This window comes from Vigna umbellata, chromosome 4 (assembly GCF_029865625.1).
Source record: "Vigna umbellata cultivar VRB3 chromosome 4, Vumbellata_1.0, whole genome shotgun sequence".
NCBI classification, from domain to species: domain Eukaryota; kingdom Viridiplantae; phylum Streptophyta; class Magnoliopsida; order Fabales; family Fabaceae; genus Vigna; species Vigna umbellata.
The window spans coordinates 1501378-1519906 of NC_142168.1; the positions used below are offsets into that span (position 1 = coordinate 1501378).

Genomic DNA, 18529 nt, shown 5'->3' on the forward strand with positions numbered 1-18529 from the left:
TGTAAGCTCCCAAACAGTGAGAGGAAGTTAGACTCAATCCAAGACTCTGACTATGCCCGTCTTGAAGAATAAGTCAGCAACTCATAGGTAGTAGCATTTGACACATTAAAAAATTTAACGTAATTGGGTTAAAAGAACTAGGGTTAAATATGTTTTTAGTCCCTGAACTATCAGACGATTTTGTTTTTAGTCCCTGCTCAGAACTTTGATGGTTTTTAGTCCTTATAGTTTTGAAACTCTGAGTATTAGTCCTTAAAAATGGACGGTGTTAAGTTTTTGTGGATGTGGCAAACGGCGATGCCACGTGATCACTGATCTCTGCCTTCACTCTCTGCCACGTGGGATGTTTAACTGTTGAACTGAGATTAAGTCAGTTAATTACGTTGTTGATTGAAATTAGATATAGGGTTCAGAATTTGTCAAAAGTAAATATTTGAATTGGGGGGAAAACGTAGTTTTAGTGGAAGCATTGTAGTGGAAACCTTTGACAGGAAGCATTGTATCTTGGTTGTCCTTGCGGTGGTGGTTGCGGTGGTCGTTCCGGTGGTCGTCAAAGACAAGCGTAAAGACAAGCGTAAAGGTAAGTTAAGCTATTGTTTTTGTGTTTCGGTTATGGTTGTTCCAATTTGTGCGTAAAGCGTTGATGTGTGAATGTAGGTCTAGAAATGGTTTTCGACATTTGTTTGCATCACATGGGGAAGTTTGTTAGTAACAAGGGGCTACAGTATGTTGGAGGAGAGATACACGTGATCAAAGGAGTTGATCCGGATCGTTGGTCATATTTTGAAGCGGTTGGAATAGTTAAAGAATTTAAGTATGATGCAGACTTCAAACTTTGGTGGAAGGGGTCCAAACAAAGGCTGATGAATAATGTTAGATTATTGAGTGATGACAGTGAAGCACTGTACTTGGCTAATTATGCAGAGGAGAATAACGAAGAGGTAGAAATTTATGTTCAACATGTTCCTAGTGAGGCAGTGGAAGTTCACTTTCTTAGTTGTGGTGAAGTGGCTGAGGAAGTGGAAGAGGGTGATGTTGAAAAAGGAAACATAGACACGGAGGAAGTGGTTTCCAAAGTGGATGAGATTGTACAAGAGGGTGGAATGGGTCTAGAAGAGGGTGAGGAAGACTGTGATGGTGGTCATGAACAACAGGAGGTTGATAAGGGTGAGGAGGAAGAGTGTGATGGTGGTGAGGAACAGCAAGAGGTTCAAATGGGTGAGGAAGAAGAAGAGTTTGGTGGTGGTCATGAACAACAAGAGGTTCAAATGAGTGAGGAAGAAGAGTGTGATGGTGATGATGAGCATGAAGAGGTTGAAATGGGTGAGGAAGAAGAAGAGTGTGATGGTCATGATGAACATGAAGATGTTCAAATGGGTCAGGAAGAACAAGAGTTTGTTGGTGGTGATGAATATGATTATCTTGGGGAAGAAGAGGAAGGGGGGAATGTTGTTGAGGGGGAAGTAGAAGCTTCAGCTGAAGAATGTATGGATGACAGTGAAGAAGACAGAATGGCTAATGAAGATGATGGGTTTGATGTTCAGAATGATAGGGTGGACCAATTTCGAAGAAACATTAATCCAGTTTTGGATAGGTGGAATAGAATGAAAAAGAAGAAGAAATGTGTGCGTAGAAGAGGCAATGTTGGGGAAGGTTCATTTTTACTGAATGAAGAAGTTGGAGATCATGAGATCAATGAAGAATACAACAGTGATGAATTGGATTCAAATGTAGATAGTGATGAGGATGTGAGGTTATCAAAGGGGAAATTTAAAAAGTTTAGAAAAGATGATATGAACAAGAACTTCAGATTTGAATTGGGGATGGAGTTCTGTTCTTTAAAGGAATTCAAAAATGCACTATTGGAGCATAGTGTATTAAATGGAAAAGAGGTTAAGTTTGTGAAGAATGACCTGAACAGAGTAAGGGCAGTTTGTAAAAACAAATGTGGTTTTCTGATTATGGCTAGCAAGGTAGGAGGGAAGCAAACATTTAGGGTGAAAACCTTGGTTGGACGACACAGTTGTGGAAGGACCTTTGGAAACAAAAGTGCAAATGTGAACTGGATTGCACAAGTATTAGTAGATAGGTTTGTAAATGTGGCTAACATGACTGTCAACCAAATAATTGATGACATTAAGAAGTCATTCAGTGTTGGAATCACTGCTTGGAAAGCTGGAAAGGCAAAGCAAATTGCCTTGGATTCTTTGGTTGGTGATGGAGAGCGACAATACGGTCGTGTATATGATTATGTGGGTGAATTGCTAAGAGTGAAGGCTGGAACATTTAAAATTAAAGACAATCAACCCCAACCAAGTTTGCCTCCAAGATTTGGCTCATTCTATATGTGTTTAGAGGGTTGTAAGCAAGGCTTCTTAGGAAGTTGCAGGCCCTTCATAGGGGTAGATGGTTGTCATCTGAAGACAACATATGGGGGTCAGCTGTTGGTGGCAGTGGGCAGAGACCCGAATGACCAATACTTCCCACTAGCTTTTGTTGTGGTTGAAAATGAATGCAAAGAGAGTTGGAGATGGTTTTTGACACTACTACTGGAAGATATTGGAGGAATTGATTGTCAACGTTGGGTTTTCATCTCTGATCAACAAAAGGTATCTTCATTTTAATATTTCCCTATTTTTATACAGTAGCAATTGGAATACTTACTATTGAGCAAGACCTTTTCTGAATTGCAGGGACTAATGACAAACTTTTATGATTTGCAGGGACTAATGACAGTTTTTGATGAGATCTTGGAAGGAGTGGAACATAGATTGTGCTTAAGGCACTTGTATAACAATTACAAGAAGAAGTTTGGTGGAGGAGTGCTTATTAGAGATCTTATGATGGGGGCTGCAAAGGCCACATTCAAACAGGATTGGGAAAAGAAAATGGGTGAGTTGTCCAATGTTAACATTGATGCTTACAATTGGTTGCTATCTATTCCAACTAATCGTTGGTGTAAACATGCATTTAGTAGTTATCCTAGATGCGATGTCTTGTTAAATAATTTGTCTGAGTCATTTAATAGTACAATTTTACTAGCTAGAGACAAACCTATCATAACTATGATGGAATGGATTAGAACTTACATTATGAGGAGGTTTGCAACACTTAGAGAAAAAGCAAAGACATATACAGGAGTTGTGATGCCTAAACCACGAAATAGGCTTGCTGGGGAAGTTGAGAAGAGTGGAAATTGGATTCCAACTTGGGCAGGGGGAGCAAAATTTGAAATCACTCACGGGTTTACTGTGGATAAATTTGTAGTTGACCTTAGTAACCATTCATGTAGTTGTTACTTTTGGGATTTGGTAGGAATTCCTTGTAGGCACGATGTGGCTGCCATCAATTACAAATAAGAAAACCCTGAAGACTATGTACATCCTTATTACAAGAGAGAGGCTTATGACACTTGTTATGGCCCTGAGATTGTTCCAATCAATGGACAACAATTGTGGTCTACTTCTGAATTTGGTTCCCTACTGCCTCCAATTTATAAAACACCCCCTGGGAGGCCTAAAAAACTAAGAAGAAGGGAGGCTGATGAATATGTCACTCATACAAAATTATCAAAGACGAATCTTCTTATGAAGTTGAGCAGCTGCAATGAATTTGGTCATAATGTAAGAACATGTAAAAGGGCAAACAAAAAGGTACAAAATCAATCTTTTACAACTTCACTTATTTACACATTCAAACTTATTTACAATCTTACAATTGCAATGTTGCTTACTTCCATTTACAGAACACAAGGGCCACTTCCAGTTCAAGAGGATTTGGCAGCACAAGGGCCACTTCCAGTGCAGGAGGTTCTCAACCACAAGCACCTCCATCAACGTCAGAAGGAGGACCAACATCAACAAGGGGAAGAACAACTGGCAGTGAAGCAGGAGCTGCATCAAGTCACCAAGGAGGAGGAACATCAAAACGGGGAAGAAGTGCCAGTGGAGCAGGACCTGCATCAAGGCACGAAGGTGGAAGAAGAACATCCTCAAGACTAGCTGCACAACATCTAGGGTCCCAAGCTAGTACCAATTGAAGAATTATTGTAGCCAACCCTTTATTGTATTGAATTTTGTAATTCACAGTGACCCACTAAGGGAACAATTATAGTACTGGCTACAGTGGTTGGTGTGGTTGCTTTTAATATTTTTTGTAGTGGAAAGGGACCACTAAACTTATGTTATTTAATAGTATGTGACCACTTCATTTTCAAAGGGACCACTAAACTTCCAGTTGTATTCCATCTTTGCATAATGGCAAGTTAACTTTATTTATTCCAAGTCCACATTTACAGATACTCTGCCTGTGCTTTCTTATGCTGTGAACTGTTTTCTTTATTAACATAAATGAATATACCAGTAACAGTGGAATGTGTAAGGGAAAACAAACAACAACATAAACAATTTCCAGACAATCCTCATTTTATTCAACCATAATTCTTAGTTACAATTCATCTTTAACAAAAACATAATACAAAAGAAAATTGTTAACGCCCATGACAAGATAAACAACAACAACATCATTTTTCCAACTTTCTTCTCTTCTTCTAATTTCCTTTTCAACTTGTCGTTCTTCTTCCTTAGATCCAATACAAGTTTTTCATTTTCCAAACACATTTGAAGTTCTTCACGTTTTCTTTCAAAGCTTCCTTCAGTTTCAGAAACTCCTTCATCATGCCATTCAAAGTAATTACAACTTGAATTACTCTGCAATCAAAACAACACAGGATTAATTCAAAATTCAGCAAATGAAATGAAATATTTAATCACTTACTGCCCAATTTCTACATCTATAAAACAATCTTCCTTTGTTCTTCACAGTAGTTGCCTTCAAAACCAACAATGTTTCACCACAACCACACAATTTAGAAGGTAACCGTGAAGATGATCCACAGCTTTGCGACTTAGACGAACCAATTGACCTTCGCGTCCAACCATTTCCTCCACTGTCACCTTTCATTTCACTACAAGAAAACAATCCCTTCATCAGCTTTGGTGCCCACAAAAACCCTATATCCCAAATCGTCATATTCACACGAAGAACAGAAGAAGACCAAAACCAAAACATACAAACTTACCTCAACAATACCAACTCCAACCTTCAGATGTACCCAAGTTCTTTCTCTTCAGTTGCAGCCACGAAGAACAACCAAACTTCTTCAAATCTCATTTGTAAAAGATCACGAAGTGCTTAACTGACTTAATCTCAGTTCAACAGTTAAACATCCCACGTGGCAGAGAGTGAAGGCAGAGATCAGTGATCACGTGGCATCGCCGTTTGCCACATCCACAAAAACTTAACACCGTCCATTTTTAAGGACTAATACTCAGAGTTTCAAAACTATAAGGACTAAAAACCATCAAAGTTCTGAGCAGGGACTAAAAACAAAATCGTCTGATAGTTCAGGGACTAAAAATATATTTAACCCAAAGAACTATATTCATTAATTTTTAAAGTTTGTAAACCAAAATGTATTAAAGTGTCATATAAAGACGAATTTTAATTTTTCATCAAAGTTCAAAGACTAAAAACATACTTACATAATGATGATAAGGTTGTGATAATTGTTTAAGATATTGAACTTTGTATAGTAATTGTTTATGTTGTGATTGAACTGTTTTTGGAAGAATCGGGACTTGGTAAAAGACTTAATATGAGTATAGTGTATCAAATTGAATTAGATTGGATATATATGTTTTGTGTGGATGTTGTGAATATAGTGACTCCTAAGGAGGGAGTATTGCATTGAGATGATGATAGGTGGTGTATTGAAAAGGATTTCATATAAAAATTGTCCTGACTCTATTAGTATTGGACTCGAGTAAAGGAAGATGTTGGTTGTGAAAATTGAAGAAGGTTCATACTATAATTTGGAGTTTTTATATGGAAAAAGAAATCAAACGTCATAGACATAAGGAATTTACCTAGTCCTACTCGAGATAGATTATGGTTCCTAATATATGAATCTATAGCTATAGTTTCTAAGAGGTGAAAGTGAATTATGAGAAATGTGGAGTCTCTGTCGTTCAATACATTAATTTTCTAAAAGTAAAATCAAATGCATATGTTATTATATAGCCATGAGGGTTGTGTTATTTGATAGACATTTGATTTTTTATGAATGTTGTTATTTTGAGTTGATGATCAATTGTTATATGTAGTATTGTTTAACTTTTCACTAGCTTGCCCATTTTTCACTACCTTATATATGTAGGTAAAATTAACTAAATTGCACTGAATTGTTAAAACTTGTAATGAACCAAAAACTATTTTATCTAAACTGAACTAAAAATTAATTCAGACGAATTGAATTAACTATTTTTTATTATATCGATTTGCATTCCACTCAACTACACTAAATTGCAATGTGAACTAAAATACTATGTACCTTAACATGTTTCCGAACTATACTAATTTTGAACCGAATTACACTAATTTTGAACATAACTACACAAATTTTGAACCAAACGACACTAATGTTAAACCAAACTACACAAATTTTAAACTGAACTATAATATTTTTGAATTAAAAAACTAGAAAAATAGTATTTATCCATTTCATACATAGTATAGGTTCCTCATAAAAAAATACACAAAACTAAGTAGATAGGAAAGATTTTCCCTTACTCAAGAACATAGGTTCTTCTATAAACAACAAAATTCAAAAAAATCAATACATCTTCAATCATCCAAATTACTAGCACTTGAAGGTCTTACATCATCTTGAGAGGTTATCTCTACAAAAATAAAATAAAATATTTCATCATTTTTTAATACTTAAAATATAAAGTAATATATATATATATATATATATATATATAAATTGTTAGAATTATGCAGCGAAATAATTGCATTTGGAGTGAATTGGTTTCTTTAATAAAACAGTACTTTACAAAAAAACCCTTTTCATAAATTGACTTTACAATTAAAATTGATTTCTTTTAAATAATAATAGGAAAAATAAAGAGTATTGGAAAAAAAGATGTTTGCACAAATAATTTTATACTTATTCAAATAAAAAAACCTTACATCCAGTTGTTAATGCCTCTAAAGAGGGATTAATCAATCACTAAAATATTCTAGAACTTACAATCACAAAGAAGATAGCTTAGGTTTAGAAAACATCTCTCTTGAAGTCACAAGAGATGAAAGACACCTCTCTAGACACCTCTTTTGAAATCTACACAGAATTATCACCTCCTTTTCATCCTATAAAGGATGAAGACATGAAGAAACACATTCCTTAAATCCACAAGGAATGAACATCTCTGAATTACACAAAGGATGCACAATTTCTCTTAGTAACAACAACAACACTCAATCACCTAAGAACCTACTCGGTGAAAGTTATTGTTTTATCTACACTAGCTTTTTCAACACAAACACATAGAGTTTCTTTAGTAATCACGACTCTAAACTTTTAAGTGAAAATTTGTTTTAAAAACTAGGTTTAGCCAAAATATAGAGTATGTGAACCATATTTATAAAAAAGGTTGGTTGAGGATCTTTAGAGTTAGAACCTTGAAAGAAATTTAGTAAAAATGGGAAACAAAATTTTCAAAACGTCAATATCTTGAGCTACAGAACTCTGATTGGGTGATTTCAAAATGGTGTGAAAGATCACATTCTAAGCTACAAATTAGGCTTAAGAAACACTCAATTTGGATGTGTAGAAAGAAAGTTATAAATATGAGATAAAAGTGGACAAAAATTGAGATTCTATAAATCGAGAAGAAAAAAAATATAAAGAGACAAAGATAAACAGAATGAAAGAATCACTTTTTCATAGGAGGCAACACACGAAGATGGAAAGTCCTTTGATACAACAAAAGATTCTTGAATCACTCAAGAACTTAAAAGACTCACTCTCACTAAGATAAAAGGGATACAACCCTAATTTATCTGAATAAAAACTTGACTTGTGCATTTTAATGAAAATAGTTAAGCTTATAAGGAATAATGTCTAAGTTTCCAAATTGGTTCTTATTACAACTTAAAAATAAAGTCAAACTAAAGCCCACTAATTAATTGACCCAAAGACATAATTTGGTTAGCCAATTTTACAAAGATTGGACTATTTTAAAAACAAACTAATAACTTGTAAAATAAAATAGCAGCAAAATGGTGTTTTATTTCTCTTCCATTTGGGCCATAATGCAATTCACCATCTTGGTCTTTTGTCCTTGAAAATTGGGTTTATATTCAATTAATATGGACAACACTTGTTGAACAACTTCATTTGCTTTCCTTGCTAGCCCTTGTCATAGGTCGTCCAGGTCTTTCAAGTGGATCCTTATTGTTACTCATGGTCACGTCCAATCATTGGTTGGATTCACATCATGTCCTCCTTCTTTGAGAAGATTTGTCCCGAATTTTAAGGCTTTATTCTTCTACTATAGGAGTTTGTTATGTCCTTGTAAAGGATTTTATTTTCAACAACATGAAACAACTTCTCGTCCTCCAGGATCATATACAACTTGAATAAATGTATATTTGTTCCTTTCCAATGGTGGCAATATGTGGAGCAACTCTTTTGCCAACACACCCTCGCCTTCATATGTTACAACAAATTACTCTATGTGTTGTGTTTCATTATCTCCAAGACTTTGTTTTTCATCAACAAACTGGATGCATAATAAAGCATTACAAACAAACATCATTTTCAAAAATGGGAGTTAATGTATTTCATTCACATGCCCATCATTTTGTTCCTGTAAAATGAAATCACAAACAGTACAAGAAAAATCATTAACAAATAAATTTTCCATGCTTTATTTCTCTAGTTCTTTCTCTTTATCTTCATTTTCTCATTCGTTTTCTCTCATTCTTTCTTCTCTCTCTATTGCTTTTTTTTCTATTCTTTCTTTTTCTATTTTCTCCTTCAACATAAGTTGATCCTTCATGACTTGTTTTGATGTCATAAACTTCCACTTCATTTCATGTCCCTCATGCCTTAAATGAAGTGAGCATTCATCGAGATTGAATGTTTTAAAATGAAGTCATGATCGTCCTAAAATAAAATGACAAGAGTCCATGGGAGCAATATTACATAATACTTCTTGTACACATTGTTAGTAGTGAATCTGATTCATGCTTGATTCGGATACGAGCTTGTTGGTAAGTGAAGTTTCCCATCAATCTTTGGCTCACAACATTGTTGGTGTTTCCATAATTATATGTAATTAAACAAGGGTGACCTTCGATTAAACACTTTGTATAGAAAATTTCCATCACCAATTGAAGTTTGCATCTAAGTATCATTCATTTCTATCGTGATTAACAAACAAATCAAAGTAAGAAGAACAAAAGTGAATTATAGTGGTTAAAATTCAAAAACCAAATTAGGATAGAGTAGATAAAAAGATTGCCTTTAACCTTCAATAATGATTTCGACAAAAAAAATTCTATCTCTATAACAATAGTGATTGAAAAGAAATGGAACAACAATAAAACATTGAACAAAAAGATAAAAGTAATGACATAATTCAAGCAAGGAATTAATTGAACGACAAATATAAAAGCAATTAATTTTTCTAATATAATAGTTTATCTATAGTTTAATACATTCCATTAATTATGCCCAACATTATATGTGTGGGTGTAAAAAAAATCAATTATTTTTCCCTTACTTTTAAATCTCTCATGATTAAGTAAAAAGACACATGTAATTAAAAAAATTTTAATGTGAAATTAGAATTTATTTATGTCAAACTTTATTGTAAGTTGAAATTTTATAAATAATTAATATAACTTTAAAAATAAATAAATATAGATAGTATTAATGTTCAAACTTTATTATACGTTGAAATTTTAAAAATAAATAAATATAATTAATATTTGTGTCCAATTATTATACATTCAAATTTAAAAATAAATTAATATGATTTTAGTAATAAATACAGGTTAAGAAAATTTACATATTAAACAAAGTTTCAATTTTAACCTTTAAACTTATAATTAAATTATGTAGTTTGTAGCATTAATTGAAAAAGTTTTGTTATTACAAGCAGAAATGATTGAGGACTTGGAATGAAGACTATGAAGGGTTGGAGTTCATGAAGAATCGGAGAAAAATCATCTAGCAAATGTATTTAACTTATGCAACATGAAGTTTGATCAGGAAATTTTTAATCTAATATTTGAATATACGTTAAATGTATTTAATCCACTAAGTAAATTTACTGAAAAGTGACTTCATGATGGAGGAGGTTGGAGAAGAGCTAAAAGAAAAAGGTAAACCCCGTAAAAAAGTTCGACCCACCCGCCCTAAAGATTAAGGCGAGTGCCTTCAAAATCCTGTTCTGCAAGGTGCGGTTGCGTCATTATGGATATAATTGTAACTCAATTGTAGATTGTTATGGTTTAATTAACTACTAGCCAACATACATGATCAAATCTTCAATGTTTTACACATGCAAGATTATACTGCACATGAATCCACAGCCATTCGTTCGATCAAGAAATAGACGAAACACAAAGGTAAAAACTTGCTCAAAACATAAGTATCATTAATTTCGGAATAGCTATTAACTTGGTAATTTTTGGATTGGTGTGAACGAAATAAATATAAAGATTAACCATTCTCAAAATTATAACAGTGTAAATGTCAAAAGTCTCCGAACATTCCAATTCAAAATATTGCCCTCCTGAATTTAAAATGGCCGTAAAAGAGGGGATTAACTATATGATGTTACTTGAAAATTGAATGAGGGTTAGCAGGGTCCGCTAAATCAGTGTAGTTGTCGAACTCATCGTCAGTTTTCTCCGGTCATCTCCAGCCCCCTCAAAACTCACCCATCCAAAACAATAGGTTCTGGCAGTGGCTGCAGTTGACGTGTAGGTATGGATACATGAGGAGGGTGTGGAAGTTGAGCTGTTGCAACATTTGTTAGCATGTTTCCCACTCCAAGTACTTTCCTCACTTCATTCGCAAGCTCTATCACTAAGTTGTCCTCATGGCCTGAACACCGGAACGAGTATAAATAAGAGTGCTGGGTCACACAGACAGAATAGTTTTTACTAACTGCATCTGTATGTGTCAGGAAATAACTCACCAATATCATGCATAGCCTTTTCTAGAAGGAAAAGATAGTCCCTGTTGTTTCCGCAAGGACCATACGCAGTTGCTATTTGCCTGAATGGATTGCCAAAATAATTAGTGAAACCAAAGAACAGGTTACCACTTCACCAAATAAAAGCCAGGAGAAAAATGTATGCAATATACACACACACACATACCTAGCCATGTCTTCCAGTGGGGCAGGTCCCAGGTAGTATTTGTTGTTCACTTTGTCTGGAGTTGATGTAAATCTGTAGATTGACATTATATCTATTAGCAAACTTGACCTAGTCTTCGTGAGCATGAACAAAGCAATTGAAACTCTGCATTTTTTATTACTTATTTTGAAAAAACTTATTGCTTATTATATGCCCTTTCCGATTGACCTTTTGGAAAAACAAATATTTCCCCAGAAGACAGTTACATATACTGATATCTAAAAGCTAAAGAAAATCATAAGGAATGTCAAAAATGACATACACTATTACGTCAGTCAAAGCAGGGTGCTGTGAATCTCCTTCCTGAAGAAAAAGATATTAAATTAGTGTTGATGGCAACCAAATACTACAAATGACGACGATCATTTGGGTGGAAAATATTCCAAGATTGCGTCACTCACCTTGAAGAAGGTTACAATAGTTTTTCTGTCATATTCACATTCCCGTCGCTCCAAATACTACACAACAAAGAAACAAACAATTGAAGCCCGAACGTACATAAATTCGCTAAAAAGGTTTAAAAAGTTTAGGATGGTTATTGACACATTTAATCTGAAATCACTAATGAAATACCACAACCCAGAAGTCCGTTTACTTTTAAAGGGACTCTATTACGACCCTTGAAATTCTTCCAAGTTACATTAAGGTTAAAAAGCTAGTTTGATAACAGCCAAAGGTGAAATTTTCTTTTACCTGCATGGCCAATTTTTCCCTTTCAGGGCCTCCTCGAACACAATAAGCAGTTCCCCACTGCAGAAAGACGGAAGAATTATACGAAAATAAATAGAAAGATAACAATTAAGTACAGAAACGACATAACAAGGAACTTACGCAAATAGCTCCTTCTTTCTCCTCCAACGTGCAAGTTCTTGCTGGGCTTTCTGGGGTTCCCCTGTGATCAATGCACGCTGCAAATGCACAATGACATGTCTAAGCAACTGCGGAAGCTGTTTAAATTCAAAAAGACAGGCACAAAAACTAACGGAGCGTGATAAAGGGCCTCACCTAAATCGAACACGCGTCTGTAATCCTTAATGAAACCAACAATCTTCTCATCGTAATCAAACCCCGGGTTCCACACCAGTGAACCGTAGCCAAACACCCAGAAAACCATGATTTCTGAGGAAAAAAAATCAAACATCAGTGTTTAACATAAATATTTCAAATCTGTTGCCGTGGACTATAGCAACAGATATCTGAGATCGGAGCGTTTTGTTGTGGAATTAAAACATTGCACACACAAATTATACGGTTGATAAACAGTGAACGATAATGTTAATAAAGTAGGGCATTGAAGAGGTGATACGAAAGAGAAAACGAAAATGAAGAAAAATAAAAAGCAGAAAAAGGTACCCACATTTGGATCTGGAAGGTTTGGCGAGGAGAACGAGAGAGGATTAACGAGGGGGAAGAAGAGAGGGAAAAAGAGAGGAAAAGCTAAACGATTAGGGTTTAGTCGTTTAGCTAAATGTTAGGGTTGCAATGGCTCCTCTCTTTCTCTCTTCTCCTTCTTCTTCCCCTTCTCTTCTTTCTTGGATGGACAAGGCTTGAGACATGCCACACACGATAGATTGGTATTTATGGTGTGGGGGTCGCACGCCACGCAACGCGGATTCAACGCCTTCGCTGGCCCCGGAACAACCTCTCTGTCACGTGCTTCTTCTCCAACGCCTTAAAAATTTCTTTACTTTACGTAAAAAAAAAAAAATCAACACACACTGTTCTCAAAAAATATAACCTTTTTTCTTTTCTTTTCTTTTACCTAGATGTTAATAGTACCTGGAAGTATTAAGAAATCGTGTTTCCGATTTAAAGAGGAAGAAGATACATACATTGAACCTAGACGGATATGAAAAAGTGAAAAATTGAATTTTTGTAGTGATTGAATCTGGACGGTTTTTTGATAGAAGGAGGGAATTTAATGGTTGAGAAGTTGTGGTTGGTGATTAGGTTTAAGTTAGGTAACATTAGAATTTAGAAGAATTTTCTAGCACATTTGGAAAATTGAGACGATCTGCGCGAATTTTATAGCTGGCTTTTCCCGTCATTGTAATAACATCACTGCGACTGTAGCAGCGCTCAGTAGATATAGATTCTAATCAGCAATAAATGTACAACTATATCATTAATGTTTATTACTGCTATTTTTGTAGAGAAATTAATTATTAACCGACACTTTTTCCCTTAAAATTTAATTGATGTTAATGTTTTTATGGAAAAAAATAATTATTTTTCTTTTGAATGGACAGGTAACAAGCATAACGAATCAATGAAGTGTTTATTTTTGAATTAAATATAGATTTAGGTAATAAAGTTAAATGTAAAAGTAGAAATTAATTTTATTTCAAATTTAATGAATTTCATGATGAATCAATTTGTACTTTTGAGTTGAATATGCTTTTAATGGTTAAATTTTTTATATAGAAAGAGAGACAAATGGGACGGTGGATTGAGAGCCACTATTCCAGACAGCCAATGGTGATAAAGGAATGACAGAAAGATGAGAAACAGACAAGAAAATCAAAAGGAGGACAAATGAAGAAAGCACGAGGAGCATCACAATCTTAGCCACTTGCTTCGATTTTTTTTTAATTTAATTTTTATTCAGACAAATTATACTCAATTTACTTCGGTGGTGTATGATTTATTTATTTATATCTATCAATCTAAGGTTGGATAATTTTAAGATAATAATATTCATTATTAAAATAAGTATTTTATATGTTTTTTATTAATCATAACTATAATAAGTTAGCAATCGAGTAAACTAATATATGGAGTTGGTTTTGTTTTTCCTCGTGCTATTGAGTCAAAAACATGTTTAACAAAAACAAATGATTTTACTCCATAAAACCCATTAAAACAACATGGTCTGCAATCAACTTGGATGGATAAAATAGATAAGATTCATAAACGAATCACATTTCAAGTTGATAAAACGCATTTTTTTAGTTTTTAAAGATTTTGTACAAAATAATATTTATCCCTTCACGAAAGATAAAATTAATTTATAATTTATAAATAAGAACAATTTTTACTTTTTTATTTCCATACACTTAGAATTATTCTTATATTAATATTTAACACTCGAAATTTGAAACTATTTTATATTTTTTATTAAAAAAGTGGAATAGAAAATAAGACCTTGTTTTACTGGAGTCGTGCTGTAACCCCACCAAGTCAAGTAAGAGGAAGCGAATCAGTTGGAATCCACATGTAGAAATTATATTTTTTTCATACACAAATTTTTTATATTTATTTAATATTATCTTTTATTTTTTAAATACAAAGATTTACCTTTTTATAATCATTTTATTTTTATAATATGTATTAAATAAACATAAATGTGTGTGACTTACCATTATTTTTCATTTAAACTTTCGTCATATAGTCAAAGAAAGAAATGTGTGTCACTTATGGTTATTTTTTATTTTAACTTTCGTCAGTATAGTCAAAGAAAGAAAAGTAGTCAATAAGTTTATAGTGGTGACGTGATTCTGGAAATGGGTATGCAACGTGTTCTTAAATTATAATTTTATAATATATCTTTTCAAGGTCTCGATTCCATGGTCTTGCTATACTGTATTTTGGCTGATCTCCAAATAACAAACATTTTTCAATAAGCAGAAAGTCAAGGATGGAACGTAATTAGGTCAAAAGTGTCAGGTACAGCCAAAAACTGTGTTTTTCTCCCGGTCGTGGTGTGCAGCTAAGTGTCTACTCATCGAAAAGTAAAATTTCAATTTTGTGTTATTTACAGTAACTTTGAGGAATCTTATTGACTAATTGAATGATGTGGTACAGAAAACGATCGCCGCCGGCGAGTCTGGTGGATGACGAGTCTGATCGAATGGAGAAGGGGTCATGGTCGATGATGGTTTGGTTTGAAGGTGGATATGAGTTAGGGTTAGTTGTTTTGAAGAAAGGAAAAACACAGAGTGACCGTTGAAGAGGACGCCGAAGATGACCGCCGCCGGCACCGGTGATTGAAGCTGTAGCCGTCGTGGTTTGGGCGAGGCAGCGCCATGGTGTGATTGTGGATGTTGCTGATGCGGTGTACGTTATGCAGCAAGGAGGAGAAGCTTATCTGTTAGTAATTAAAAAAGAAAAAATATAATAATTAAAAACATAATAATAATTAAAAAACCTGAGTATGGCCTCTACCCAGTTTATTCTTCTTTTTTAGACTCCTCTGTTTGCTGTTTTTATCCTTTTGTTTTATTTTAAGGTCGGATTTGCTGTTTATACCCTTGTATTCAAAAATTACATTTTTAACCTTTTAACATCTCGTCATTCATTTTTTACTTTTTTTAAACTTTCAATTTAATTTTAATAAATATTTTTCCATTTTTCTCTTTCTTATTAAAAACACTATTCACCACCTTAATAATAATTTAATTTAATTTAAAATTTAAATATTATTAATATAATTTTATATTTTAATAATTATTAAAATATGATTTATATTATAATAATAATTATATTAAAAACATAAAAATAAAATAATAAAAACAAAATTAATGATAATAATAATAATAAATAAAAATAATAATAATAAATTTGATTTAATATATTTAAAATATATTAAATTATATTAAAATAAATTAAAGGGTTAAATATGTTTTTAGTCCCTAAACTATTGACCGTTTCTGGTTTTCGTCCCTCTTCCAAAGTAAGGTACAATTTAGTCCTCAATCTTTAAAAAACGTTCGTTTTAGTCGAAAAAACGAACGTTTTGAGGACTAAAACGAGGACTAAAAACAAAATTTTGAGGACTAAAACGAACGTTTTTCTAAAGAATGAGGACCAAATTGTACCTTACTTTGGAAGAGGGACGAAAACCAGAAACGGCCAATAGTTTAGGGACTAAAAACATATTTAACCCTAAATTAAATAATTATTAAATTTTAAATAAAAACCAAATTTTAAAAACTTGTTTAAAATACGTAAAATATATTAACTGTAACATCCCAAATTATATATAAATATATAATATAGCAGTCCACATTTTTAATATAAGAGAACATTTAGAATAAGACTGTAAATAAAGTATTAAAGTTACAGTTATCCCAAAACAGAAGTCATACTTTAAAACTTAAACACATTAGAGTATTTCAAAATGATAGTACTTAATCTAGAAACTCCTAAACAAATTAAGCTGCAGCATCACCACCATCCAGGGCCTTCTCCAGGGGTACCTCATCCACCTTTGCTCACATCCAAGTGGATGATCATTGCAACAGAAACACAACACAAACAACAGATAAACACAAGCAGAAGGGTGAGCTAGATATACAAAAATCATGTTATAACAATCACACACAACTTGCAAGTTTAATTCAAAGTTAATGAACCATACAACACCAATTGTTACACTTTACACTTGACTCGTCTGGACTTAGAATGATTGTCGAGCTATGGCGGGTCATGCACTCGTGGTGGCCTCTACTTCTTTGCAAAGCCATTGCTTGCCAACGGGTATCACCCTCCACACTCACGAGATTAGTCCATTATCACTCACCTTGGGCCATACTGGAAGCACCCAAGACTAAGACCTCCTGCTACTACTCACGACATGATTCAATCCTCTCTACTTGAGAATGATTGACCATTGTAGTTTCAGGATAACCCCCAAGACTAGCTACCATGCAAATCATTCTAAAACATACCAAGGGCACCACCATGAATCCTCTCCTTGAGGAGCATGGAATCACGTCCAATAACCACACTTTGTTACATTCAACCACCAAACATGTCTCATACATTCACATACTTTCAGTATAATAATATTACCACCAACATACTATGCATTCTAATCATTCCACACACTTAATTCAACCAAAGCAAGAGCAAAAGAGAAATCTGGACTCAAAGGATTCGCAGAGCGCATCCTACTCGCAAGGCGGGACAAGAGAGTCTCGCACAGCGCACCCCTTAATTCGCTATGCGAATTGACTCGTAGCATACACCAGAATTCAAACCTCTCGCATAGCGCACCCAGGTTGATATGCGAGAGCCTAGACAGAGACTACCCCTCCCAAAGACTCGTTATGCGCCCAAACTCGCCCTTCAAATTAAAATCTTAGTAGTTCCAGACCATCACCAGTTACATAGCGACAGGATTCGCTATGCGAATCACCAGACAGAGAGCAGCACCTTCCAGTCATTCGCACAACGCATCAGCTTGCACAACGAATGACTCAAACAGAGAGCACCCTCTGCATGGACTCGCTATGCGGGATCATTCGCATAGCGAGTCTGCATAATTTGCAGAACGCAAATGCTGCAGAATTGTGCAATCCCCACACCCCTTACAATTTATAGTCTTTGCCCCTAACTTCTAACACCCCTACTTCATGTTTTATGCTTAGTTAAACTTGTCTAGATGTTCATAAACGTTCCTACTACAATTCTAAAGTGGTTTAGGCTCAAATTCTACTATAGAACACCAAACTCAACAACCTAAGGACCCAAATCCAATTCTACTACTTGTAACTCGTTTTAGACCAGTTTGAGGTTCCTAACAAGTCAAAATTAACCTATCTGAGCTATCCAAACAGCACAAGAACACACAAGACCTCCAGTGCCCAAAATCACTACCTCACTTCCTGTCAAGATGACCTAAAACCCTATTAATTCACTCAACACCGTGTATAATTCCCTTACCTTCCATCTGAACACTCATTTAACTGAACCCATACCTTAAACATCTCAAATTTCAAATATCACCTCAGCCCAACCAAATCCACAGTCACAAATTTCCAGCATACAATTCAGTTCATACGAAAAATCTCAAAAACATAATTTCAACCCAAACAACATGGTCACACAAAGATCAACATATTTACACATTTCATAAAAATAAATTTTAAGAAAACCTAGCTCCTCTTACCTTGGAGTTGAACATCATAGCTCACTAGAATGCCCTAACAATACCTCGAGTTGTGAGAACTCAACAAAATCCTACAAAACACCACATTGGTGATAGAAACGGCTCTTAGAACTAGAATGGTGTGGAAAAATGAAAAAGATGAAAGCACAAGACACATGCAACCAACAAAGATTTCACGTGCTAGGTTCAAGAACAGATAAGAGGCTGCATGCAGGAACTTACCAGCCTAAGACCCGAAATGAATTGGTCAGTTTCGAAGCCCTCTACGTTGCGGACGTTTTGGTGCCACCTGATCGAAANCCTCAATAAGCTTTTTGGTGTTTTGCTTCATCTCTCTTTAACCTTAATGTATGAAAC

General features: G+C 34.3%; 1 protein-coding gene and 1 long non-coding RNA gene across 2 annotated transcripts; one reads left to right on the forward strand and one right to left on the reverse strand.

Annotated features, from left to right (window-relative positions):
• Positions 1-10555: 10555 nt before the first annotated feature.
• On the reverse strand, positions 10556-12900 carry LOC124846568 (gamma-glutamylcyclotransferase 2-1-like). The gene is made up of 9 exons (XM_088111385.1): positions 12638-12900; positions 12286-12399; positions 12112-12188; positions 11974-12030; positions 11682-11738; positions 11543-11583; positions 11242-11313; positions 11058-11137; positions 10556-10963 (listed from the first exon to the last, which is right to left on the reverse strand). The coding sequence occupies exons 2-9, from the start codon at positions 12392-12394 to the stop codon at positions 10794-10796; spliced, it is 663 nt and encodes a 220-aa protein (XP_087967511.1). The 5' UTR covers positions 12395-12399; positions 12638-12900; the 3' UTR covers positions 10556-10793.
• Positions 12901-14778: 1878 nt separating this feature from the next.
• Positions 14779-15529, forward strand: LOC148198926 (uncharacterized). Its single transcript, XR_015785499.1, has 2 exons — positions 14779-15011; positions 15085-15529. It is a non-coding gene; the product is annotated as an uncharacterized LOC148198926 (long non-coding RNA).
• The last annotated feature ends 3000 nt before the right edge of the window (positions 15530-18529 follow it).